This window comes from Zeus faber (assembly GCF_960531495.2).
Source record: "Zeus faber genome assembly, chromosome: 20".
NCBI classification, from domain to species: domain Eukaryota; kingdom Metazoa; phylum Chordata; class Actinopteri; order Zeiformes; family Zeidae; genus Zeus; species Zeus faber.
The window spans coordinates 19,815,970-19,843,469 of NC_137207.1; the positions used below are offsets into that span (position 1 = coordinate 19,815,970).

The window sequence follows — 27,500 nt, forward strand, 5'->3', positions numbered from 1 at the left end:
ATAAATCCAAGTATTCCTAAATCCAGGTATTCCTAAATGCAAGTATTCCTAAATCCAGGTATTCCTAAATGCAAGTATTCCTAAATCTAGGCATCTATCTATCTATCTATCTATCTATCTATCTATCTATCTGTCTATCTATCTATCTATCTATCTATCTATCTATCTATCTATCTATCTGTCTATCTATCTATCTATCTATCTATCTATCTGTCTATCTATCTATCTATCTATCTATCTATCTATCTATCTATCTGTCTATCTATCTATCTATCTATCTATCTATCTATCTATCTATCTATCTATCTATCTATCTATCTATCTGTCTATCTATCTATCTATCTATCTATCTATCTGTCTATCTATCTATCTTTACAGAATGTGTTATGAGAATATTGTTATTTCCAGATACAGTTCAATTCAGGGACTTTTAACAAACAAAGCAAACACACTTTGTGAGGGTTTCTGGGAACCAACAAAGTTTGTAGAAAACTCAATATTCTTCGTTTTCCATTTACAATCAATGGGGGGCCGCCCCGGGGCACCTCGGGGTCTGAAAACCCCTCTGGACCGGGTCAATATGTCTCCGCCAGCCAGAGTGACACGCGGCTTCCCCACATGGTGAAGGGTATTTAGATTTATCCCTCCAGGGAAACTACTGCACAACAACTCCTCTCCATCATTTTAACCTCAAGTTCCAACAAGGAATACAACTAACGTACAGACTGTCTCTATACTCACCCTATGTCACCTATTGGAAATAGGACAAAGGGGGTGGACATATGAAGTGGATATTCAATCAATAAGATCCATCTAAAAAATTGGGAGGTTGTGAACAAAGGCTGTAAACGGGAAAATGTGAGTGTGGCGAAATGAAATCAATAAATGATAATAAAAAAAACAATACGTGGATTGTGAGGAAAATACTAAATATGACAAGTGAAGTATAAGGATACATACATGTATTCATATACGTATATACTTGTTTTTGTGTGAAGGAAACATTTATATCAACACGCCCAGACCCTGATAATATGAATACAATCAATAAAGAATAGTCTAATAGCAGAAATAATACAAATGAAAAACCTGTTTGTGGTTAAATATAAAAAAAATAGGGACATTATATACACATATTCTATATAAATATCATAAACTCTCGATGTATGTATTTATATGGATGTCATTCAGTTGCTTATTAATGCCTTCACATGAATATTATGGTCTTCTTTGCTGTTTGCAGGGTGGCCCCCGGGGGCCCCTCGCACCGCACCACGAGAACGGTGTCGGCGTGAGCCCGCCCCCCCGGGGGGAACGTGCCGCGGTGTTCCAGAAGCGGGCCAATCGGGACGCGGCGTGGCACAGGGGCCGCGCCGACGGACGGGGGCGCCGACCAACCGGCGGGCGCGTCGTCCCGCGATTGTGACCAATCGCGGAGCGTGCGGCGGGGACGAGGCCCCTCCCCCCCTCCCCCGTTCAGCACCCGGAGTGGAGGGATAGCTCTTGGCCTTTCAATGGACGAAAGTGCGAGAGCCGTCGCTGTTATCTAACACAACGAGCGTATTTGTTTTGGAGCCGTTTCTGGTGTGGGGGGGGGGGTTGATTGTTTACGCTGAAGCGAGGGGGAAGAACTGGTGTCAAAAATGCGTAAAAATCAACGCCATCCTAGCAGGGAACCGCCGAGAAAGGAATTATCGCCGCTCGTCTGAGGCCGAACCCCGATCATTTTGTCAAATAAGGAAACATAACAAGGTAGCTAGCTAGCTAGCATTAGCTTAGTGGGTAGCTAGGTTTGTATCGCTTCAATCGAAAGCCAGCAAAGGACCGGGATTGGACCCGAATTCGGACAAGTCAGGAAAAACGTGAGTAGCCGGCTGTGTGCCACAACCACGGTAACGCCACTAGCTACGAGTTTTGACCGGCTGCAAAAGCAAGCGAAGCAAAATGTCGTTAGCCGTTAGCCGTTAGCACGCACCAGGCTAACGCAGAGGCCCTTCTCAGAGGGACCGGGGTAATGTGGAATGGAGTTCGGCATGCGGTCCACTGGACCCGTAAACACGCAATGTAAACCAAATTTAAAAAAATAAAAGATAAAAATAAACCCCAGGCCAGAAAGGACAGCGGTTTAGAGAGCACGGCGCGCCGCACCGAAGCGGACAAAGATTACGAGTGTGACGAACACGAGCTAAAGGTTGAACACGTTGTCCTCCAGTGGTTAGTCTGGTCCACACTGAGCTCACCCAGCCTGCTCTACTTCGCCCTGATCGCGGTTGCATTATTCAATCTACGCCCCGTTTCACTCGCGTGTGCCTCGGCGACGCGATACATTTTAATATTTTCGTTCCAACCTTTTGCCTTCCACTCTTGTTTACTACGTACGTGTGCGGCGGAGGCATGTGTCCGCAAACTTGGAGGGTTTGGGTCAATTAGAATTTTGGTCGAGGTGTTTGGAACGATTTTCCTATTTGTGGTTAATTTTTTTGTTTGTTGATTTTTTCTTTTTTTCTTTTTAGGTTTGTTGTCAGTGAAAATCGCCGTTTTATTTATTTTCTTGTTCACTTTCATGTTAATGTCTTGCTACTAAACGTTAAACGTGTGTTAAATTAACTGCCTCACAGCAATATTTAAACATGTCCAGTCACTGATTCATTATGCTAACTACTGAATAACACTACTTTATACTAAGGTTAACCAGGCTTGTTTGGGTGACAAGTCACAACATTTTGTGATACAGCTACAGTATTGCATTATAAATCTAATAATCTAATAAATAAAATAATAGTGTATTTATAGTAAAGCCTGTTATATCAATGAATGTTGTGAGCACGCCACACATACAAGTAAGCCAAGACTTTGATACATTTCAATAACTACAGTCTAAAGATGCTTCCGAGACATCAATTTCTCTTAAATGTGAATTTGTAAGGTCTTCATTTTGGCGTTAGCCCTTTTCACATTTTATTTATCCATATATTAGTTTATGTCAAAATTAGTGAAGTTCTTCTGCATCAGAGTCGACATTTATGATGTCATAACAGTTCATAGTCATGTAGTTCATAACATTTCTCCCCAGCACCTACCTGCAGTATTTTATTGAATAACAGAGAGGTTATTTGTCATTAAAATGTCTCTTAAAGTATTCAATCTGACACTCTGCAGACGCTCAGGGTGCGATATGTACGACAAATACAGGTGGTCATTCCCAGTGAAGTGAGCAGTGATAGATGCTGTTCATTCAGGGAGATCTGTTTAAACCTACAGGGAGTTTCTCATCTAGAAATACACCGGCATGTTTATCCAGCATTTAGCCTTCATAGTATCGGACCTTTTCTGGCAAAATATTCAAAACAGTTCGCAGACCTTTGTCTGTGTGTGAGGGCATTGTAGCTGGCGGACAAAACCAACTTCATTCATTTTGGTGTTTCCACAAACTGGATGCACATTTCTGGTAAAGGCGCTGCTGCTGCGGCGGCCGCCGGTCGCTCTATTCATGCGGTGTAGGGTGCGCTGTGTCCTGATTTCACGTGAAGCTCGGGACTCGAAAAGGTGGAAAAGGGGCGACGTTTATAATTTTGTTGATGGGTGATGTGATCGAATCTGGTGGTGGCGGCGCTGTTATTTTAGCTGGCTTTGCACAGTGGGGTGTGTTCGCAGGTCGGCCTTTTTGAGTTGCCCTTCTTTGCCTTTTTAAAGCGTCGCCCTATCTGCTTGAGGTGGTGATAGGAGGCACCGGTGACACAAAGTGTGACATAACCTGGAGTTGGACTCGTGCCCCGCGGGGCTGATAAAGACAGCGGGTCATCGCCTGACTCTCAACTGATTCAGCAGCCGTCACACAGGCCGAAGTAGAGATTAATTTGACGGAGGGCTGAAGTTTGAAACGAGTTGAGGGCTACCGCCGAGTAACGCTGAGCAACACGAGTAGCTAAATGCCACCTGACATGGGCAGAAAATTGGGCAGTTAGAGAGCTCGCAGGGTACATTATAGCGTGAAAAGCTTAGTGCAGATTCTCCCTATTCCTGTTGACGTGTTTTGTTTCAGGAAGACTGGAATATAAATAAAGTAGACTATGGGTTTTAGTGCTTGAATTGTGAGATTTGAGTTTGTTTGACTTTGATTAATATTAAAATCTTTTATTAATGTCGGATATGTGATGGAGAGACTCTGCGTCTAATACATTAAAACTGTGTATAATTAGACAGTTAAATACCATTTATCTTTAGTATTTATTATTTTAGTATGAAAACCCAAAGGCGGACGACAATGTTCAAATATGACGTGTCATTTGTGAGGGGAAATTTCCTGAAGAATTGTGGCACTGCTATGCCACATGCTTGTGAATTTAAATTGCTTAGACAAGTTTTAAGATTGAATCATAATTTCCCTCATATTTCGTGACGGTGTTCCGTGTGGGATTTGATGCAAGGACTTGGATTTAGGCTTATTCAAGGTGCTCCTATTGACGAAAGCCAAGAGTTCCTAAAATTGGACGTGCGGGTCCAGTTGCTCTATAAAACATCTCAGTAGAATGTTATTGACCTCAACTCTAGCTTTTGTATTTAGATTAGATTTTCACGAGTGTGGAAGTCGCGTTGAGAACAGAGAAGGGCAAAGACACTGAGAGAGGTGGGTGTCGGATCCCTGCACTAGATGATATAAAAAAAGTTTCTTCTGTGATGGATATGAACTTCAACCCACTATGGGTATTGACTTGCCAATTCCCAAAAAACCCATTAACATAAGATGAGCTTGACTGTTTGTAATGGGCGAATATGAGTGGACTGGATCGTGTCCAGGTGAGAAGTAAGAGACGCGGTTTCTGTATCACAACATCAGGACGAGGGTTCGTTTGGTCGCAGACGCAGCTTGGCTTCGGCTGCTGCTGCTCCTACGACACACTTTAAACGTCTTGTGAACACATTTAAGTCAAAAGGTTATAGAACGATAGCACTGGGGTCCACATTTGATCGATAGGAGTTGAAAGATTGCTCGAGGCATGGGTACGCGCTGTCGGACACGGTTTAGGAAGTTTGTACGTGAATGAGTGGATGCACTGATATCAGATCGTCTCTCGCATCGGTAACACGATACTAGCCAATAACGCAAGCTGTGCAGCAGCAGTACTGTCGGATGAAACTGTAAAAGCACTGCAAATATCGAATGCTGCCGCCAGTCAATTTCACTTCCTGTTTTCCCCTCAATTGTGGTGCACTTAGTGATTGAACGTCAGGCATAAGTAACATGGCATCCACTACTAAATGAAGCACAGTCTTGCCAGTACAAGCCTACAATCTAACGTCAATAACGTTGGGGCAAAATTGAATGTAGCTAGTAGTGACCCCTGAAATGACAGTTTCGTGATGGAGGATTTCTCAATATAGAACGCTGACTCGCTCAGCAGACATGTCTAAAAAACCTACTCCCTTGGTCTTATAGAGGCAGGACGAGTCTGAAGGAATGTTTGTTTTTTTTTCAGCTTAGATGAGCGTAGGTCACCATTTTAAGCGGAGCTTGAAATATTCAACGTTTGTTGCTAATGTCAGTTGAATGTACTGCAGCAGGGAATGTGATAGAGAATAATTAATAGCTAGAAAAAAAAAAGGGGGAAAAACACCTCATTTAATCGAAGTGGCTGATTCTGGAATTATGCGTATGGACACAAGAAGGATTTTCTTTAGATTGATATGTTATAGAATTTTCAAGATTACAACTTTAGGGATTGTTGTTAATTTCCTACAGGCGTTGTGCTCATTGGTCACTGACATGCACTCGCCTGCCTAAACTTTGGAATTATAGAAGAGAGAGCAAATGGCCAAAAATAAAACAAAACAGACCACAAAACAAACTCGCATTCATTAAATGATTTGAACACAAGGCCCTTGTTGTGTCTGTCCATATAATGTAAGTAAAAATAATTTCCCAGTCTGATTTTAGCTCTGATGTGACGGCCAGAGTTTGTAAAGCGGTCACTTTCACGCGCTAACGCGACTATGAATGTGTCACAGATCCGCCACAGATGCCATTCTTCCATTCTTGAGAGTTTTCAGAATTCAGCTGTTTCTTCTTCTTCCTCCTTCCTGATTTCTCATTACGGTTCCTCTGTGTGATTTGCCACATATTCAAGGTGTCAAGCGCTTGGGCTGTTTGTAGGGCTTGTGGCTCACTAGATTGTTTGCTCTTGACCTCTAAGTCGCCCTCTACCCGGCTGCCTGTCAAATGGCCCCCAGAGTCGGGTGGAATTGCTGCGGACCGCTAACAAGTTAATGTGTAAAACACTTAGAGCCTGCTTTGTGTGGGACGCCACGAGCCGAACCTCAGCCCTGCTTGAGAGAAAGTGTACTTGCACGCCCGGGTGGGCAAGCAAACGGCCTAAGAATGGGCTCGAAAGGCATTATGTAATCTCTGACCTTCACTTCCCTGATTTGTTCCGGTGGTTGTTTTTTTTATTTTTTATTTTTTATTTAGATTTTCAATTCAGCCACGTGTTTCTCAGCATGTGGGTGTTGGTTTCGACCTGCGGTCTCAATGTGGTCGGCAGGAGTTTGCAGTGGGGTCGGCGGTCGAGAGTCGACCAGGTTTCGGTCTGATGTCTGAATAAATCTGGTTTCTGTTCTTTTTTTGGTATGTTATCGGCGTCTCCCCGCCACACCACTCTGAGGAGGAGACATTGTGATAGGTGCGTGTGAGCATGCACGCTGGGCTCCATGTCTCCTTACAGGGTCTGATTGCTGCGCCTCTTTTAATGGGTGGATGATGCAACTACCCTTAGCGCGCGCGCGCGTGTGTGCGTGTGCGTGTGTGTGCACGCGCGCGCGCAACATACAGGAAAGAGGGAATGTCGCCTGGATGTTTGCACTGGAGTGGCGCTGGTTGCTAGGCAATGGCAGTGTGTTTGTTATATTTTTAGAAAGAATCACTGTTGCCGAATGTGTTGCACACACACACACACACACACACACACACTCTCTCGCCTTACCATGGACACACTGTATAGACGTTACTTGAGTCAGTGGTGGATTGCACGGGTCGTGGCAAGCGGGCTGGCGCTTGACAACAAAAACCGATGATTGACAGAAGAAGAAAATGAGCAATGCAAGTATGAAGGGATGACCATCCTCCACCCCACCCGGGGCAGGAAATCTAAACCAGCCCAGACTATATTTAGAGTCTCTCACACACAGACTGGGACGCTGCATACGCACGCCAACAGTCAACACAAATGTGCTCACACATTTAGCGAGCAGAGCTTGCACACACACACTTTTTTGGGCACATGCTTGCTGTGTTTTTTTGTGTGTGCAGTCATGTTGCTTACTTAAATATGTTGACAAGGTGAACTGGGCCTCCGTGTTCACCTTTTACACATTGGCTAGATGACTCACCCGTGCAATCGTTTGCTAAGAAGCAGCTGTATTGCTATATTGTGTCCAGTGCGCTGACTGGGTGCTGTAGTGTCTGTGCACGTGTGTACTCCCTTACATTCTGATTTTCAGCCAAGAGGCTGGTTAATAGTATGAGTTACCTTAGTACCGGGCTAAAAAAAGGCTGTGAATGTTGGTCCAATTAGTCTCAGGTGCACACTCCAAGAGGGCTTACAGATGTACAGTAATCCTGAGCTCCTGGGGATCCTCCTCCTGCTATCTTTGTCTCTGTCCTACAGTCATGATCTCTAGGTGTAATCATCCATGGAGTTATTAAAAGCAGAGGCCGTGATCGCCGCGTGTGGCGCGTGCCCTTGAAGCAGGGCTTGTTAGTTTTCTACCGGCTTGTTTTCTTCTTGAGAATGTATAAGGTTAAAGACTTTACATTTACATTTATTCATTTCACAGACGCTTTTGTCCAAACCGACTTACATCAGAGGAGAGAATCAATCAAAGCATATAAGCATTGAAGTGCCTGAGTGAGTACCTGTATCTAAATGAAACCAGATACACGTGTAGGTTGCTGATGAACGAAACTGGCTAAGGAAAACAAGAATAGTTAGTCATAGCTACGATCGAATCAGGTAATGAGTCAAGTAACTGAAATATCAGGAAGACTTATTTTTGTTAATTTTTCTGCTGCCTGTGCTGATCATAAGGCTGGCAGCCCTTGACAAGAGGTCCACATGTAGTTGTTTTCTCAAATTTGTATGTGAAAGGGTCAAGAGTTTGGAGTCAAGCCCTTAAAATATTTTTCTTTACTTTTTCTTTCGAACCCATTCTAGTGTGGTCCTTGAAGGTGCAGTGTTTAGAATTTGCGGAACAAACTTGGCAGAAATGAAATATAATAGAATTGTTGTGTTGGCATTAGCTTGGAATGAGCCGTTTTTATCTACGTAGGGAGCTGGTACGCTTCAAAGGAGGCCGCCATGTTACACTACCATTTTTCTACAGAAGCCCAGAATGGACAAACTAAACACTGGCTCGAGAGAAGGCCTTTGGCGAGGTAGCCACCGTCTCTTCCACGGAGGCCGCCATGTTGGACCGCCATGGGAGGGGTATTCGGTTGGTTGCGACTTGCAACGTCACCGCTAGATGCCACTAAATTCTACACACTGCACCTTTAAAGCAATAACCTCATTAAAGGACACCTGACAGACAGGGATTTGAGAACGGTATAACCACAATGCATTGCTTCATGCATTCTGTGTGGTCAAGCAAGGTAGTCTAATATGGACATCTAAACAAATAGGATGGCTTCTTTTTTCCATATGTGGTCATAGATGATGGTTGATTTATACCCTCCTCCTCCCCCCCCCTCCCCAATTCACTCCTAGCTGTAGGCAGCCATGGGTGCGTTTTTAGACAAGCCGAAGACGGAGAAGCACAGCGCTCACGGCGAGGGCAATGGGCTGCGCTACGGCCTGAGCTCCATGCAGGGCTGGAGGGTGGAGATGGAGGACGCACACACAGCTGTGGTCGGTCTCCCCCACGGACTCACCGACTGGTCCTTCTTCGCCGTGTACGACGGCCATGCCGGCTCGCGGGTGGCAAATTACTGCTCGGGCCATCTGCTGGAGCACATCCTGTCAGGGGGGAGCGACTTCAGCTCGGGGCCCGGCTCTGTGGAGGGCGTGAAGGACGGCATCCGCTCTGGTTTCTTGAAGATCGACGAGTACATGCGCAGCTTTTCAGACCTGCGGCAGGGCTTGGACCGCAGCGGCTCCACCGCCGTAGGCGTGCTACTCAGCCCCACCCACCTATACTTCATTAACTGTGGCGACTCAAGGGCCGTGCTGAGCCGCGACGGCAGGGTGGGCTTCTCCACCCAGGACCACAAGCCCTGCAACCCCCGCGAGAAGGAGCGCATCCAGAACGCCGGCGGCTCGGTCATGATCCAGAGGGTCAACGGCTCGCTGGCCGTGTCCCGGGCGCTAGGGGACTACGACTACAAGTGCGTGGATGGCAAGGGCCCCACGGAGCAGCTGGTGAGCCCTGAGCCCGAGGTGTGTGTGCTGGAGCGGGCGGCTGAAGGCGATGAGTTTGTGGTGCTGGCGTGCGACGGCATCTGGGACGTCATGTCCAACGAAGAGCTCTGCGAGTTCGTCCGCTCGCGGCTACAGGTGTACGACGACTTGGAGAAGGTGTGCAACTCGGTGGTGGACACCTGCCTGCATAAGGTACACATACACACACACGTTAAAATTTTTACATTAGTGTGTAGCCATCACTACATGTTCCAAATGCCGCACAGAATGAGACGGCTGTGATTTGTCTCTCACTTTTTATTTGCAAAGGCTGTGATGGATATTTGTAAATTCCAACCAATCTGTCTGTCTGACACAATTTCTAGTATATTTTCCTCTTGACGTATGAAAGCACTTTATAAAAATACCAGTTATTGATAGGGCTGAACGATTTGGGAAAAGCTAATTGCGATTTTTTTTTTTTTTTTTTTTATTACAATTTTTTTAGACCAATATTGTGATTGAGTTTAATTATGCAATTAAAAAATAATAATAATAAAAAAAGTTTCTTCTGTATTCAATAAACACAAGCAATAAATCTTACTATGGTATGACCCACACAACATTGGATAAAGCTCTTTTCTGTAGGCCAGGCCTACGCATAATGATGAAATTAGGTTAATTGATGCATGAACTTATGTGAATATATTTATTTATTTATTTAACTATTGAATTCTCAAAAGAAGAACCTTCAATCACAGTAGAATATTGACTGATTGATTTAATTTCAAACCTTGTTATTGTTCGAATCTGAAAATTAACATTCCAAAAATATGCAGTGTTTCAGCAGATATTTATTCTTTCTATGAAAACGTTGCGTGTATACATCCATGTGTGCTCAGGGAAAGCTTTATGCTCATTTAATAAAAAAAACCCAAACAAACAAACAGCTGCAGAGTTCTGGAAGAGGCTCTACAGCTCTACAGGTGTTCCGGGCTCTGCCGGCAGTACACACCCTGCACAGTGCACCGTGGTCTGGGCCGGAAGACCGGGTCTCACCGGGGCCCAAAAAAAAAAAAAAAAAAAAAAATTGTTTTATATATATATATTTATTTATATTTTATCACAGCCTTTGCAATATATGTATGTATATTCCTTTACAACAAAAAAGTCTCTTCAGGTTGTTTTGTAGAAGTGCACAACTACAATGAAGCTGTTTGTGCAGTTGCGTTTAGTGACCGTCTGAACTAATTTCTGTATTCAATTAACAGAATAGAGGAATAATGTTTGATTAAACTTTTGTGGAAGGTGGTGCTTAAGTGAGGCATAAATAGTAAAATAGTAATGTATGTGGTTCTGCATCCATAGGGCTCCCAACTAAAATGTGTACTAAAAGCTAATTACCCCCCCTATTTTAAGTTAAAAGTCAAGTGGTCAAATTTTATGGATCAGAATTTCTATGCACTCATTTATTGGCTTTTTTGTTGTTGATTTCCCAGCCATATCACAGCCTGTGCATTGACAAATATTACCAATATTACTGATCTTAATAACCATAATTACTATATCACAAAATTGTACAGAAACCCCTTCAGCGATACTTGAGTCTCAGTTAATGTAATCAGAAATACAATAGATAAATGCTGTATTGTCCAGGATTCTATGTATACTCCAGATTTCTATATAGCCTATGCAAGATTTTAGTGGTACACTTGGAACCAATTAAATGTTGACATACACCGGTTTCTCCAGTCTTATATATACATATATATATATGTATATATCACAATATGTGGGTGGTGTATGAGGACGAGAGAGAGTTGAATACCTTTCAGTGTGTAATCTACAGCCTTCTACAGGAGATGTCACTGACTACACTTCACTTCTCCAAGGCCATGTTTGCAATATAACTGTCTCGCTATCAGACATCTAACTATCAAGGAAGGAATCTCTGTATGTCAAATTTGGTGCAATTGGGACACGCAGCACATGTAATGTTAATAAACAGCGAACAGCGGGCGGGCGGGGCTTCCCGTGAGAAACAGTGAGCCAGCTGGTGGTGGGGCTTCCCATGAAAGCAATTGGCCCGTGCCTAACAGTTACCTTTGAAAGGACGTGCAGTGTTGAATTTGGTGCTATTTGGACACGCGGCACCTCTAATGTTAGTAAACGCTGAGTAAACAAGCGAACAGCGAGTTTTTCCAACAGCGCGACTTGCGTGTTTTTTTTTTTTCCCGTGAGAAAGTGTATTTCCCCGGTGCACAGGCATGTTTTCAAAGGCACTGCAATAGTCATCAGAATTTGTCATCGACAGAACTTTCTCTTGAGATTCATTGCATGAACGGAAACAAATTATACTCTACATTTTTTTTTCGAAAACAAATGCAACATCACCCTGTTCATTACGAAACAGTGGATAGATTAGAATGAGTTAGGGTTAATGACAGTGTTACCAGTGTCTAAACAGGCGGTTTTTCTTTAGATTTTTTGTTTATATTTTCCTCAAAAGTGGAGAAGTTTTGGTTGGATAGGCATGTAATTCTATGGATTGTTTTGCAAACTAAATTTGTTTTACCTGTTCGTTCAGTGTGCAAAGATCTACAATATATTTCTAAAACTGCCACAAAAAACTTTGCATGGATTAATTCCGGTAAGAAATGTGCTTTATATCCAAATGTAAGAATCAGAGTATGGAACACTGCGTTACATATATTCATATATTCAATGAACCCAGTCAGATGTTTAGCCAGCGTTGCACTCCCAAGCTGCTCTTATCAAATCCGGTGATAAGGGAATGGACTTGGCAATCAAAAAACTGATATTGCTTTCTGGTCTTGAAACTCTGTGAAAAAAATAAGTGTGAGGAATCATTGGGAAGACTCTTCTTCTTGGTAACTTGACTTGTATGTGGCATTGACCCAATGATTTATTCACTGTATCTCACCTTGTGACTCCAGGATTATGTGGCACTAAAGAAACCACAGCCCTGATTTGTTCTCCAATATTTCTTAAAAATAAAAAAATAAAAATAAAAAAGGTCTTTATGTAATGTTTACATTTTTCTGATTCCTCTTACGGCTTCTCTTTCTCTGCCTCGCCCGTTCCCTGCCCTCTGTCGCCCTCCCCTCCCTCCATCCAGGGGAGCAGGGACAACATGAGCGTGGTGTTGGTGTGTTTACCCGGCGCTCCCAAGGTCTCAGAGGAAGCCGTGAAGAAAGAGGAGGAACTGGATAAATACCTGGAGACGCGGGTCGAAGGTGAGCACTCATTCAAATACAGCGAGTATCCAGATGAGCCATACATCCCCTACATTCACTGCACTGAATAAATGGCAGGTATGAACCACAAAGGTTTGTTGGGTTAATGGAACGGGATTCTCTGGCAGCTTCTCTGGCAGCGGCTGGATGTAGTTTCAGCCAGAGCAAACATATAAGAAAGCTTCAAAGTTTAAATGTGTTAGTGTGCCAATCACCCCAGAATAAAATCTACAATTGCAGATGACCTTTTTCACCTTTTGTTAAATCTGGCCAATATGTGTTTCCAATGGAGAGACGAGTGGCACAAATGTCCCTGGCTTCACACTTTACTGTACATAAATCCTGGACAAAATGGGCATTCCTCAGGCAGTGCAGATATTTATAAGCGGCGCGCTATGTGCTCAGAGCCACGGTTGCTGTTTGCTTTTGACTCTTTACGATTTCTCTGCCTCCTTAGATCTGTGCTGTGTTGCAGATGCAGCGTGTAAAAAAAATAAAAAATAAAAAAAATTAATAATATCTGTGGTGCGAAAAAAGATTGCCCATTCAAATTTGGAAAAAAAAAAAAAATTTCATCAGTCACAATTCACTGATGCCTGAATATCAGAATATCAGCCATCAGTGGAAATTGTAAATTACCAAAGTCAATAATAATTGTTTGTTGACTTCTATCTAAATTAACCTTCATTAAAAAAAAGTCAGCGTTTTTTCTCGTGAGTTATTTTTTCTATTTAATAATGTAAAGAAATACACATATTTTTACAGAATCAGATTACTTTTTTTTTTTTTTTTACAAACTATCCGCCTCTTCTCCCTGTTCCAACTGCCTCCTTCATCTTTGATTGGCTGAAATGTAGCCACGTTCCAGCTGATGCATGTTGAGTGTGAAGCCTCAGCTTTGAGATCACACAGAGAAGTTTTGCCAAAGGCAGCGAGACTGTGTGCACAGAAAAACTATACGAAGAAAGTCAGAATTCTGTACATTTTGTCAATTTTGGGAGACATGCAAGTTCAAATGAAGTACAAAACTGATTTTGTTAGCACATATGTAGTAATTATTTGTGTGGCAATGTATTTCTATACAAAGAAAGTTCATGTATGTGCAAAACACCTTGTGCAAACATTTGGCACAAATATCACTCTGTAGTAGGTGTACTTTGAAAAGACTGGTTAAATAAAATATACCTCTGTCCCAATTATTGGCAATTCAGATTATTAAAATTTGAAAAATATGCTCAGTGTGATGGAACAAAGCTGCTCACAATTTTGGGCTGCCCTGCCTGATCAGCTCCGTTTAATCTCTCCTTCCATCTAATATCACCGTTGCGGCAGGATGTTTAGGGATGTTGTAATGCATATTGTAACACATGTTGCCATACTCTTCCGAATTTGCACAATGCAGCTTTCAGCTATAAGTCCTCAAACTGTGTGTGTGTGTGTGTGTGTGTGTGTGTGTGTGTGTGTGTGTGTGTGTGCGTGTGCGTGTGTGCCTGTGTGCCTGTGTGCCTCCAGAGCTGTTGCGGGGCTGTGAGGACGAGGGCATCCCTGACCTGGTGTCTGTCCTGAGGAGCATCGCCACAGAGAACATCCCCAACCTTCCACCGGGCGGAGGCCTGGCCAGCAAGTAATTACACACCACTAAAAGGGAGAAAAAAAAAAAAAGAAGCACTCCAAGATAGTGTCACGCTGTACACGCCATCAAATTCATTATCACATAATTTAATGAATTGTTCGTAAATCCAAAATCAACTAGTAAATGCGATTTTAGTAGACGCAAAAACTGTATCCATACAAACATTGAAAATGAATGATACCAGAGGGAGAATAATCTGCAGATGTCAGCTGCCGCTAGGAAGCAGGAGAAGGTGCAAACGGGTCAAAGCGTGGTTCTAACATCGTGCACAGCTGCTGCTACCACTTCTGTGTAGAAAGACTCGACCATCGGTTCCACAAGGAATGATGGACAATCCACACGAGCTCCCGTCAGAGCGGTCAGGCTTGCAGGGTACTGTTTATGTTGTATGTATGTATGTATGTTGTACTAGTTTATGTCGTACATTGGCACCGTCACAATTATTATATAAGCGCCTAATCTCAATTTGAGCTAATCGCAATTGTCTTGTGAACTCGTTAAATCGTAGTTTTGATCCGCATGCATTTTTATGCTCCGATGTTCAGTGCCAATTAGTGGCTCTTCTCCGTAACGCGTGTTGTTACACTATTAAAGGCTCATACTATGATACTGGCATAGAACAAAATAGACAATTACATTTTTAATTGCAATTATTTGTCTGACAGTTAATGGTCAACTAAAATGTCATGATTGTGACCGCCGTACAGCATATGTACAGTAGGGGATCTAGGAACAAACATACCAATGTGGCCCAAGCTGGACATGAATAATAAGAAGATCCATGCTGTTAAATGTATGCATGTCTGTATGCCAGAAAACACACAAGGAATACAACAATTTAAAAAAACAACAGTATATATATATATATATATATATATATATATATATATATATATATATATATATATATATATATATATATATATATACACAGTATATACTGTATATGCACATATTTGAGGAATGCATCGGTTGGCTTATTTGCTTTGTTTGTTGTTATTATGATAATTGGACTAAAGTTTGCTAAGGATAGAAGCAAAGTTTTTTCCACTACAGGTAGACTACATGAATCTATGTAGAATACATACATTCGTCATTATGAATGCTGAACTGTGTACTGTTTGTGTGTTGACAGACGGAGTGTGATCGAGGCCGTGTACAACAAGCTGAACCCTCACAGGGAAGAGGAAGGGGTGAGTTCACCCGTCTGACCTTTCACCCCTCCACACCCCAAACACCCGCCTCTAGGACCTCAGAAGCTAGAGCTGCCTGCGCAGTCCATACCCAGCAGGGCACTTTTGTCATATTTTATATAGAAAATAAAGGAACAAGGCTATTGATCAAGCTTTTCTTGATACAAGAAATTCATTTTCTTTTTCATTCTTTTGGCTCCAGCCATAAAGTTGTTCGCTCCATCGCAACTATGGGCAGTGCAAAGAATGTACACATGGCTTCCGCTTGCCCCCGACCGGATTCAATATTCAGGCTGAAGAATGAGCCGTGTAAACTTGGTTGGTTGAAGGAATCAAAGTATTTCCTTGTTCAACATATCATGTAATTCTGGTGATTCACATTTGTTCTGATTGATGTGTGCATGTTAAGGTACTGGCTTATGATTGGTGATACACAATGTTCTTCCTGCAAACTGCAAGCCCCGAAGCTCGGCATCCCCTCTGTTTATCAGGGAAGGAGGCCGTCCATAAACACACTTGGAATTTTAAACTTGTTGATAAAATGCACAGTGGGTTGATGTAGAGTTGTGGTGTAATATTAGACCATACACTCAGTGTGCACTTTTTTAGGCACACCTGTACAATCCAGTGTGATCCAATACACCAGCTCAGCCATAGAATTAGCTTTATCTTGCTTATATTGTCCAGGGTTTATTTAACGCTGTCAGAAGAGCTGTTCATTCAATGATATGTTTTAGCATTGAGGTCATAGTTGGTGATGTACTGAGCTGCATCATATTCAGAGGTGTTTCTAATACTCTGTCCCCCTCATGTATGTGAAAAATTTGAAACACCTCTGAATATAATGTTCTAAATATACCACCACATAAAACTATGACCTCAGTCAAAAACATGTGATTGAATTTACACATTTCCGACTCTGTCAACTAAAACTAAACATTACAAACTTCATAAAAGTAGAATTCATGGCAGAGCTGGTGTATTGGATGACATTGGATCGTACAGGTGTCCCTAATGGAGGGCACACTGAGGGGCCAATTCAAAAAGAACACATTGCAGCTGCTGATGGGACCATGAAATGGGCATCAATTGCACTGGCTATCTGCGATGGCTTAGCGTCTGAGGCGCCGGAAATTTTCCATTTTGTTCAAATCCCAATCACAGGTATCTGATCGCGCAGGCACCGCTCCGCGGCCGCAGAGCTGTCCAAGGCCCCATGAGGTTGAATTCCATCTGTGGTTCGATGCCAATTTTGACCACTTTATCGCTATTCCCTATAACTTAATTGGCTTTTGATATCTTTCGAGTTTAATGAGAATTATGAAACCATTTTTGTCAACGTTTGTAAAGCCTTTTTTGTACAACCAATTATACAAAATGTCAAGTTGCTTTTGGAGTGCGTTTTGAAAACCACCGCAGATTGCCCTGTTCAGGGAATCGCTACCTTTGGATGCTGTGACAGTAATTTTAATAATAATAATAATACTGTCAAAATATTATTTACAGATCACTGGAAAGTCTGGGTGACACCCCTTATAAATGCGCTTCAATTGCACCAGCTCTCTGCAGACGATCACACCACGCTGCCTTTTCTTTTTAATTTTATGGTGGTCTCTGCATAATTACCACCAGCTCTCTGCAGACGGTAATCATTTCACTCTAACTGCCCATGGCTATAAGCACCAGTGTTTGTGAATTGGGTATTTTTCCAATGTGACTCATTTGCATCGAAATGGACCAATTTTGCACAAAATGTATGAATAATACCTCCTTTAAATAGTACAGCACAAATAGCACAGGGGCACCGAGCCGCTATTTGCGTTGCAGCGCAGTTAGCGGTGTATTTCATGGCTGCTTTCGGGTTTGCAGGTGCTTTGTGAATTAGACGCTTTCCTTTTCCCTTATTTGCACAGGTTTAGCAGCCACAAAAACCGCGCAAACCCTTTGTGAATTCGCGCTTCGGTGTATATTGGATTTACCCACAAAGTGTTCCATTTGCCTCAGCTCTGATTCTACAGACGTTCTACATTTATTTCCAATATCTTGCCAAATATTGCGTGATTTCTTTGTCTGCAAGATGTCATATGGCGTAAAGACTTCAGAGCTCTGTGCATGTAAACGTACCGACTGTTGAATGGTAATACAGATTGTTCTTCCTGCAAATCCAAAGCTCGGCACCCCTTTTGTTTATCAGGGGAGGGGCTGTCTGCAAACACACTTTTGACTTTAAAGTCATTGATAAAATTCACAGTGGGTTGAGGCAGAGCTCTGTTGTCCTGTTAGATAACAAATTGGATTTATACACAAAGTTTTTGATTTGCTTCAGCTCTGATTCTACGGATATCCTATATTTCTTTCCAATATTTTGCCAATTATCGCGTGATTTCTTTGTCTGCAAGATTTGTCATGAGGCGTAATGCCGTCAAAGCTCTGTACAATGTCTTAAGTGACGGCGACTGAGGCAGCAGGTGGGGACGCTCCTCATTCCGGCCTTTTCTTTTCTGAAATATTCATCATCATCAATTCCCTGTGATTGGATTTGTAGTGAAGGATATTAGCAGTGTTGACCTGGCCGACACCCTTCACACAACACGGCACAAAATGTTCGGCAGATGTAATTTCTGTCCACACCAACAGATGTTCTTCCCTTTTTTGGTACCTCTTTTTTTACCCAAACCACATGTTTTGTTTGTTTTTAGTTAACGCGCACAGAAGAAACTCATCTCTGGTCAAACTCTCACATGTTCATGTTCAGACGGCAGCGTCTGATTGGATCATTTGGTTTGCATGGATGTGGAAGGCTCAGTGAGTCATATTGCAAAGTTAGAGCAGTGGCTCTCGTGCACGCTCCTTTTGACACAGAGGTACTGAGAAAATCTAGTTGGGCTCTTGATGTTGCTCAGAATTTTGTGCGTGCGTATGCCCTGTGGATATCCCCGCTGTCCAATCAGGAGTCAGATGTTAGTTGCAAACTTTTAAGAGCAGCTTTCCGTCGGCGGAAGTATTTCTCCAGCTTTGGAACGCGACTCGAGTCACAAGGAACCCCTCAAACTTGTTTGAATTAAAGGACAAACAGATCTTTCAAATGCAATAAACTGTGTTTTCACAACTGAACCAGCTTCCAGGCACTGTGTCCTCCAAACGGTGCAGAAGACAAATTAAGTGACACGTCTGGATGCACAAGCGGGAGATCTTGGTTATAGCTACTGTACACATAGCAATGTGGCAAGAGGTATAATATATAAAACGAAATAAATTAAAAGTACGCTGATTTTAATCAAATATAATGCCGGAATATGTGTGAGATATAAAGCAGTTTATATCATGTACTGCTTTACATACCAGGTCATAAAAGACAATAGTAGCTATACACTAGTCGAATGGGAAATTCCTGCTGACTTTAACCCCCCCAAAAATACTCAATACTGTAAACCGCAATTAACAGTGTACCTATTTAATCTACATAGCCTTATCTGTCTTTTAAACTTAGTCTTCAGTTTCCACTTTTGCATCATTTTGAACTGAAGTTCATATTTCAGTACTAACACATTTTTATTTATTAATTTACACCAAAACCTTATGTCTGAAGTTTAGTCAAAATATTTTCGGCCACATCTGCATCTCAGTGGCTTGTGACATAATCAATCTTATTTTTAGATATTTTACTGGCTAACAAAACTTCTAACATTAAATTATTTTACTGTGGCTGAGCAAAAAAACTGGCTCCAGTACTGGCTGTTATCCAGATTAATTGTGGTTCTATAAGATTAAATGTCCATGTATCCTTGTTTTTATTTTTAATATTTGAATATATTTAATATATTGAATTTGGTCAAATATTAAAAATAAAATCAGCTTTTCAAGTATGTCAAATAAGTTGTATGCCAGAAGTCTCCATTAAAAAAATAAAATAAACTAAAACAAGACCAGAACTACATCAGATATTAAAGGACCAGGTGCACTAAAGGAAGTGATGACCAAAATTCCCCCACGACCCCAACCTGAACCTTGAACCCTCTGTCTCACAGTTCCCATCCCCCATGAGCTGTTGACCGAAAGTATTAACTGCAACATTAAACTAAAGGTAATCTCCCTTTGCAAGCTGTTTAAAATGTTTAGGAATGCCCACCGACGGAAAGGAAGTTTGTAAAGCAAGCGCAGGAAAGGATTGTGGTGAATGGTATTTGCAGTGTTGTTGCAGCTCCAGCTAATGTGGCTAATGCTAAATCATAAAGTTAGATTAGTGCCTGCACATGTGAGACCTACGCATCGATTTAGAAGCTCTTAAAAGCCCCTCCACCTTTTGAATTGCTGCAACAGTGTTCCCTCGTGTTTTGCCAGCACTCCTTCATGTTTTGCCACAGGCTTTTTCCTTGGCTTGTTTGCCTAAGAACGATGCTTTTAAGGCTTCGCAGCAGAGGGGTCTTGCATGCCGATCGTCAGGTCTGTGGATTCGGGTGGTGTAGTTCCAACACAAATACGGAGAGTCTGGTGTGGACTGTCTGTTTTGAGAGCTTGGAATGTCAGCCGCAGAGGTAACAGTGGACTGACGGGCATTGATCAACAATCGGGAGGGGCATTTTAATTATAGTGGTCGACGACTAACAAAAACACTTCGCTCCGTCTCGCACGCTCTTCTGTGTGCTACACTTATTAGAGTCCGGGCGGAGTTTCTCATGATGCGTGTGCTCACGCTTACTAATCATGAATAGTTTCTCGGTGGTCGACGTCACTGCCCGAGGCGACTAATCGATTAGTCGGCTAGTCACGCCCATCCCAAATCAACAACATTTCAGATATATCATGGTCGGTTTGCACGACAAGCGGGTTCAACTTTTCTGATTGGTCCATCTGGGTTTGGACCTAAAAACTGCGTCGCGTCCAGGGGGTAGATCTCATAAACCCAAGGGGCCGTTCTGTAGAGTGTGTGTTTGTGTTTTATTGGCTATTAATCCCACAGGCGTCGAGCCAATACGGCTCTTTTCCTCTGGGTTGCAGACTCCCTCTCCTCTCTCCCTGTAAAGAGTGAAAAACATGGAGGGCTGCCGCTCCCAATCCAGGCTTCCAGGTTGTTTGTAGGAGGCCTCGTACCTGAATGAATGAACGTAGTACTGCGTGTGAAGCAGTGCTTGTTGGAGGTGTGTTTGTGTTTGTGTGTGTGTGTGTGTGTGTGTGTGTGTGTGTGTGTGTGTGTGTGTGTGTGTGTGTGTGTGTGTGTGTGTGTGTGTGTGTGTGTGTGTGTGTGTGTGTGCGTGCGTGCGTGCGTGTGCGTGTGCGTGGCCATGGAGAGCGCTTGCAGAGTCTGACCCTGGCGTGTCGCCCCAGGCCTTTGCGGGCGGAGGCGGCGCTGGAGAGGAGGAGGAGGAGGAGAGTGAGGAGGGCGGTGGCAGCACGGCGGCCCACCTGCTGGAGGCCCTGCGCCAGTTCCGCCTGCACCACCGGGGGCAGTACCGCAGCGTGCTGGAGGACTCCCTGGTCACCTACCGCCTGCAGGGGGAGAGCGTCGCGGACGACGGCAGCGCCGCCGCCGGCACAGACGACCCGGAACAGACCGCCTCCCCTCCCTCCCCCATCTCTCCCCCGCCCTCACCCGCGGAGCCGGAGGCCGGCCGGCACGGCCCGCCCAGCCCTTCCTCTGTCTAAATCCCCCCTCTCCCTCCCTCTGCCCTAACACGCTAACATCCTCCTCCAGACCTTCACCTGGCAGACCCCCCTGCAGCTATAGCTCCTACACATAGAGATGATTCCAGCTGCTGAAGGTCTCGAGCCTACACCCAGGGAAAGGAAGGAGCCTGTCTGACTTTCAACTGGCTAAATTGACCGCCACTTTCGCGTTGGTTGGCGCTAATTTCCCACCCTGCCCCACGACCTTTTCCGATGTCCGCACCCCACCCTGTCCCACCACCCGCTCCCCCAGCACGATGGACCGGCGGACAGAGGTTGAAGAGATCAGAGTCCCGCCTGACACCACTTTCTACTAACCCCCAACACACTCCTTAGCCCGGGTTCACCCCGGGTACACATGGGTACCACGAGTGCACGCCTGGATCTGTCACTGAAAGACCAGTCATCAGTGATATATATATATATATATATATATATATATATATATATATATATATATATATATATATATATAATTATTTTTTTCCCATTTTGAATAGAGTGATTGTTTTGCGTGTCTGAGCTTTTTGAAATTTGAGTGTGGGGTATGTTGCTAACGGGGCAGTCCCTCCAAGTCAGATAAGTGTAGATGGCTGGCGGAGGCATTATACTAATGTTCTTATACTTAAGATGTAGCTTTTCACTGAAATTATGACACTTAATGAAAATATTGAGGCACTTAACACATTAACAGTATTTACTGGAGCCGGGCCTGGTAGTCACCTATGTTTTTAGACGTCTGAGTTGTTTAGTTGATTTTAAGTCACAGTGATATTGCTTCAATCTTGCAAAGCATGTTGCTTTCGCCAGGTTCCCAGCTGTGCTAGAAATATATAATAAAGAACAAAAACACCATGAAATTCATTTATTTTTTTGGATACTTACGACGATTAACCCCCCCCCCCCTTTTTTTTTTTTTTTTTTATATATAACATCACAGCAGGATTTCCCATGGAATATCTCAAGTGTTCATGGCAACATTTTTTCCACAAAGTTCACACTTGCTGAATGTCACGAGTGGTCTGCTTGGTATCAGGCCGGATGCAACGCTTGGGCGTGCTTTGCTCTTAACACAACGGTTGGTCGACAAAAAAATCCCCACAAAATGCTGTTTTGAAACGGCAGGTTGACCGACACTGACCAATAAAAAGAAGTGGGGTTTTTTCTGTTGGGGTGTAGAAGGGTTTGTCAGTCTCCATGGACTTTTATCTGGTCACATTGGAAACACATGCACTGCAATTACCTCCGATGGATCGAAGGCACTTAACTATATAAGGTGGCATTATGGTGTGTGTGTATGTGTGTGTGAGTGAGTGTGTGGGGATCTGATTGAGTTTATCATTTGGCGTGGGTGGTGGGTGGGGGTCACTCAAAACGAGCCCACGAAACAAATGTTTTGCGGTTAAAAAAAAAAAAAACCCCCATAATAATAAAATAAATAAAATCTTGTTTTTGTGTGAATATTTTATTTCTCCGTGGTCTCAGTTTTGCTTTCCCGTCTTCACTTTTTATTCACTGGAAAGTAAAGGTTATGGTTTTCAATCGCCTCCATTACAAAAGAAATGCGAGTTCTACGTGTCGTGTTGGAACAAAGGCCCTGAGGTGACATCGCTGAGAGGCTGCCGGTGGGTAAAGTGATGCTTTGTCATACATGGTGTGGGGTCTGTTGTATGTCTTTCTGTGCACCGGCTGTCGTGTACAGTAACCCAAGGTCTAAACTTCTGGTAAAGGAGCTTTGTCCTTCATGCGTCTATATAAGTCCTGCGGCTCGCCCGCTCACGTGGCACTAAAGCTACATTGAAGGTACCCGAGTGTATGAAACCCGCAATCTTTATAGCCGTTGAAATGGGTCTTGGAAGTCCGAAATGAACGCAAGCGGGGAGCTATGCATCGAGCGTTTGGCTTTCATCGAGCGGGTGAGATTTGTTGGGACTTGTACGTTCCCCATCCCTACGCCGCGCCAAACTCATTGGGCTCTGCTGGAGTGCCTCGCGCGCGGGTCCGCTGAGGGCCGGCCGCGTCCCGGAGAGATTCCCATCCTCCTGTCTTTGCATATCGCACTTCCTGCGGTTGAGTGGACGTGGGCGATAGGGAGCCCGAGTTAAACAACCATAAACCAACACGGACATCACCAGATTAGCCGTGTCATTGTGTTCTCCACGACGACAAAACTAACGGACTTCTTCCCATTCTCTCTCTCTCTCTCTCTCTCTCTCTCTCTCTCTCTCGTGTCTTCCCCCCTTTTTATTTTATTTATTTTTTTCTTACACCACTTGTAGAGTGCCGGTGACATGGAGGACCCCTGGTAGCCATGGTAACGAACCACCTTGTCTCCTCCCCCGTGATTGGCTCGGCGGTCCGGAAGGAGGAGTGTCTCTATTGGGCCATGTCTCTCTCTCTCCTCCACTTGGGAGGAAGACATGCATTGTGTGTTGGAGTGTGTGAGTGTGTGTATGTGTGGCAGCGAGATGAAGACGACGACGATGACGACGACGATGATGATGATGATGATGACGACAACTACACATACAGACACATCGCTTGACACCCAAGAGTAATCTCTTTTCAGAAACGTTAAGAAATTGCGGACTGAGGCATCCTGATGGTAGAGATGATTTTTACCATGGAGGGTTTTTTTTTTTTGTTTTTGTTTTTTTTCTCAGTGTTGTTATGAATTTTTTTGAATGTTGTTGACATTGATCACCCGACTTCACAAGGACACGAGGACCTAGTGTGTGTGTGTGAGTGTGTAAGGGTGTATGAGAATGTTTTGCGGAGGGCCAAGAGAAGATGGCAGACAAAAGACTGGTAATATGTCTCTTCTCCTGGACTTTTTCTGTGCTCCTGGTTCTGATACCTGCCTGACCCCCAACCCCCACCCATAACCCCCGCCATTAACACATCAGGCCCCAGTTGAAATAGAGTCCCTCTATGTATTACCCCGCCCCCTGCCCCTCGAAACACACACACACACACACACACACACACACACAAACTCCCAACTGGAACTGAGCAAGATGGGCAACTGTCGATAAAGGTATCTCAAATGACCAAGAAGTTAGCTGCTCTTTGTTTAGAGTGACTGAGTGAGCCCCTGTACCCCCCCTCCCCCGCAAAACTCCCAAGAGCAGGAGGTCCAGCCCCTTCACCTGTCATCCGCACACACACACACACACACACACACACACACACACACACCATTACCAGCCCTCCCATGCCCCATGCTGGCAGTGGTGTGTGGATCTGTGCCTCTCTCGCCTTCTCTCCTGGCCAGGTGCCATCTCGTTCGCCCCCCCACCCAACGAAACCTCCCTTCACCCCACGCCGCCCCCTTTTAACATGGTTTTAAACCCCTTGCCCCTCGGTTCTCAGACTGCATTGGTAATGTTTGTATTTTGCCGTTGTTTGATTGCACTCACATTTGATTACAGAAAGCGTCTATATATGAAATAAAATACCTGCCAAAGGCCAGTGGTCGCAGTGTGAGTCAATCCTCTGTGTGTGTGTGTGTGTGTGTGTGTGCAGGAATTAAGTTGCAGACACTCCTCAGTGCTTCCTCATACATTGTTCCACCGCTCTAGCGCCAATAAATTATTAGGAGAGTTGCACAGCTCACTCATTCGTGCAATGAGAGGTGCTGAATGTTGACAGATCACCGGCTCTCCATGACCAGGCGCCAGGCCAAAGCACGCCCTGCCATCCTTCTCCGGAGGTCAGGAGAGAAGAGGCTTGACTGTACCCGTCTAGAAAAATCTGGTCCGGAACCATCTCTGACGCTCTCTGGCTGAAAACCTTGAAGACATCGAGCCTCTCCTGAGGGCAGATGATTCTGTTGATGGGAAATGGTCTTCTTTGTTCAGGCTTTATGAGGCAGCATCGCAATCCATCGGTCACGAGCATTAAGAACCAGGACTGGTTTAATGACAACATAGGCACAATAACTACTATAATAACACAGTGCTGTACTCGACAACCCTACATCAGCTGTACTCCGGCAACAATGGAAAGCATCCAGGAGAGAGGTGCAGTCAGAACTGTGCGCCCTGCAGAATGAGTGGTAAATATTGAGGGCAAATGAAATGCAATCCCATGCCACTGAAAATAATATGCACAACTTTTATGTTGCAGTGAAAACCATCTACGACCCAAGAAACTGCTCTTGTCAGTGGGCAGAACATCTCAAAACCCTTTTGAATTAGCCGTCTCCAACAGGCCCTAAGTCGTGGATGAACTACCTGCCCGCCCCACCATCCAAGACCTCGATCTTCCACCAACTTTTGAAGAGCTTCAATGTGCTGTAAGGTCCCTGAAAAAAACAACAAGACCCCTGACCCCTCACTTTTCCTGTTTATCAGACATCTGCAAGATGATCCTTGATCCTTCAGCAATTGAGAAATGCTGGCATCTTGATAAATAAGGGCAAGGGAGACAAGTCCCTATGGCAACGGCCGTGGCATTTCACTGCTGGCTGTCTCTGGCAAAGTACTGGCCGAGTTGTCCTACACAGACTGGTGCACAACAACACAGAGGAGCTGTTGCCTGAGCCAGTGTGGGTTCAGGAGGAACAGGAGCACTGTGGACGTGGTGTCCACAGCATGGCAGCTCCAGGAGAAGTGTAGGGAGAAACACAAGGACCTCTTCATTGCTTTCATCGTACTGTCGAAGGCTTTTGACACAGTCAACGGAGAGCTGCTATGGACTATCCTCCTGAAGTTTGGCTGCCCACAAAAGTTTGTCAACATGATGCAACAATTCCATGGGGGGGGGGTGGCTTGATGGCATGTGTTAATATTGGACGCCAGGAACCCGAGCCCTTCAGGGTGTGCGCCGGCGTACGTCAGGGGTGCATCCTTGCTCCAGTTCTTTTGAACGTCTTCCTCCTGCGTGTGACATTGCTGCTCCAGGAGAAGAGCAAGAAGGACAGTGGGGGTTTCTGTGCCCTTCAGATTAAATAGAAATCTGTTCAACATCCGAAGGCTTCAAGCGGTCCCAAAAATAACATCTGAACATGTCATTGAGCTACAGTATGCAGATGACTGTGCGGTTGTGGCCCGCACACCAGAGGCACTGCAAGCTACCCTTGCAGCTGCTGCAAGTGTGTACGGTAGGCCAGGTCTCTCTAAACTTGGCAAAGACCGAAGTAATCTACCAGTGGGCATCTACTCCCCCATCTCATTTACCAACCCTCACCGTCTCTGACAAACCACTTGCAATAGCGGAATCTTTCAAATACCTGGGCAGTTTCCTCTCTGGCGGCTGCAGCATCGAACGGGAGATACAAAACCGGATTTTAACAGACATCATCTTGGTTTGGCAGACTCAGGAGAAGTCTTTCAAAATCAAGACCTCAACCTCCGCACCACAGGATCTGTTTACTTGGTAGTCGTCGTCACAACGCTCCTCTACAGCTGAGGCGTGGACCCTGTACAGTCGTCACCGCAGAATGCTTGAGGCCTTCCGTAACAGATGTCGACAGTGAACTCTGAGGATAACCTGCCGCGACCGAGTGCCCCGAAATGAAATACTCCGCAAGACCAACGGAGGCTGCCATCACCCAGCACCAACTGCGCTGCCTCGGTCAAGTCATCAGGATGCCATAAGAACGCTTACCATGGAAACTGCTGTGTGGCCGGTTACATCTTGGCCGTCGCACGGCAGGGGGCCAGAAAAAGTGATATAAAGACCAACTGAGGACTGTCATATACCGACCCAGCTGGGGGACACTGCCGCTCAACGCCCCATCTCGCGGCAACTCTGCCAACAAGGAGTGCATAAGCCCAAGGAGGACCGAGGTGAGTGTGTGTGTATGTGCGTGCGTGTGCGTCGCAGGAATGAAGTTGCACACTCCTCGGTGCTTCCTCATACATCGTTCTTCCGCTCTAGCGCCGATACATTACAAGGACATTTGCACAGCGAGCTCACACTTGTGCGACCAAACTTAAGTTACCCCTCAAGTAATCCAACAAAAGGTAAATAAATCAATGAATCAATGCACCAAATTGATACAACCTTGTCGACGATGCGTCAAATAGTACACAACCACCAAAAATATCCAAAGCACTGGGATGATTGTTGTCTGCAGTTGATCCCTCTCTCCTTGGCTGAATCACATTCTAGTATGAAGACTGTCCCCCCCTCCTCCTCCCAAAAGGGAAAACACACACACATGCAAAATGTCTAATCTGCCACTCTTATCATAATTTGATCATAATCTCAAATCATAATCACATTGTATCTTAAAGGTGTTCCCAATCTGGAGGGGGATTATGGGATTGTGGAGCGCGCGTGCGTGTGTTAGCGTGCATATGCGTGACTGATACAAATATATTACTCTATTGTCTGTGTGTGTGGAGGGGGGAGTTTA

The 27,500-nt window shown here is 44.3% G+C and overlaps 1 protein-coding gene across 2 annotated transcripts; it reads left to right on the top strand.

Moving 5' to 3' along the window:
- Positions 1-1,523: 1,523 nt before the first annotated feature.
- ppm1bb (protein phosphatase, Mg2+/Mn2+ dependent, 1Bb) lies at positions 1,524-24,593 on the top strand. 2 transcript variants are annotated; one of them, XM_080021100.1, is made up of 6 exons: positions 1,524-1,862; positions 8,760-9,602; positions 12,529-12,646; positions 14,159-14,270; positions 15,415-15,472; positions 23,416-24,593. In XM_080021100.1, exons 2-6 carry the CDS (start codon positions 8,772-8,774, stop codon positions 23,443-23,445), a joined length of 1,149 nt encoding a protein of 382 aa, XP_079877226.1. In that variant the 5' UTR covers positions 1,524-1,862; positions 8,760-8,771; the 3' UTR covers positions 23,446-24,593. The 2 variants fall into 2 exon arrangements, with proteins under 2 accessions (XP_079877226.1, XP_079877225.1); XM_080021099.1 differs by lacking the exon at positions 23,416-24,593 and adding an exon at positions 20,798-21,530.
- Positions 24,594-27,500: the final 2,907 nt, after the last annotated feature.

What these genes read in the sequence shown, in the direction of transcription:
- ppm1bb (XM_080021099.1), top strand. Translation starts at nt 8,772, where the DNA reads ATGGGTGCGTTTTTAGACAAGCCGAAGACGGAGAAGCACAGCGCTCAC. An exon ending in CCTGGAGACGCGGGTCGAAG is followed by an intron (nt 12,647 to 14,158) that starts GTGAGCACTCAT and finishes GTGTGCCTCCAG; the next exon opens with AGCTGTTGCGGGGCTGTGAG. An exon ending in CTCACAGGGAAGAGGAAGGG is followed by an intron (nt 15,473 to 20,797) that starts GTGAGTTCACCC and finishes GTGTCGCCCCAG; the next exon opens with GCCTTTGCGGGCGGAGGCGG.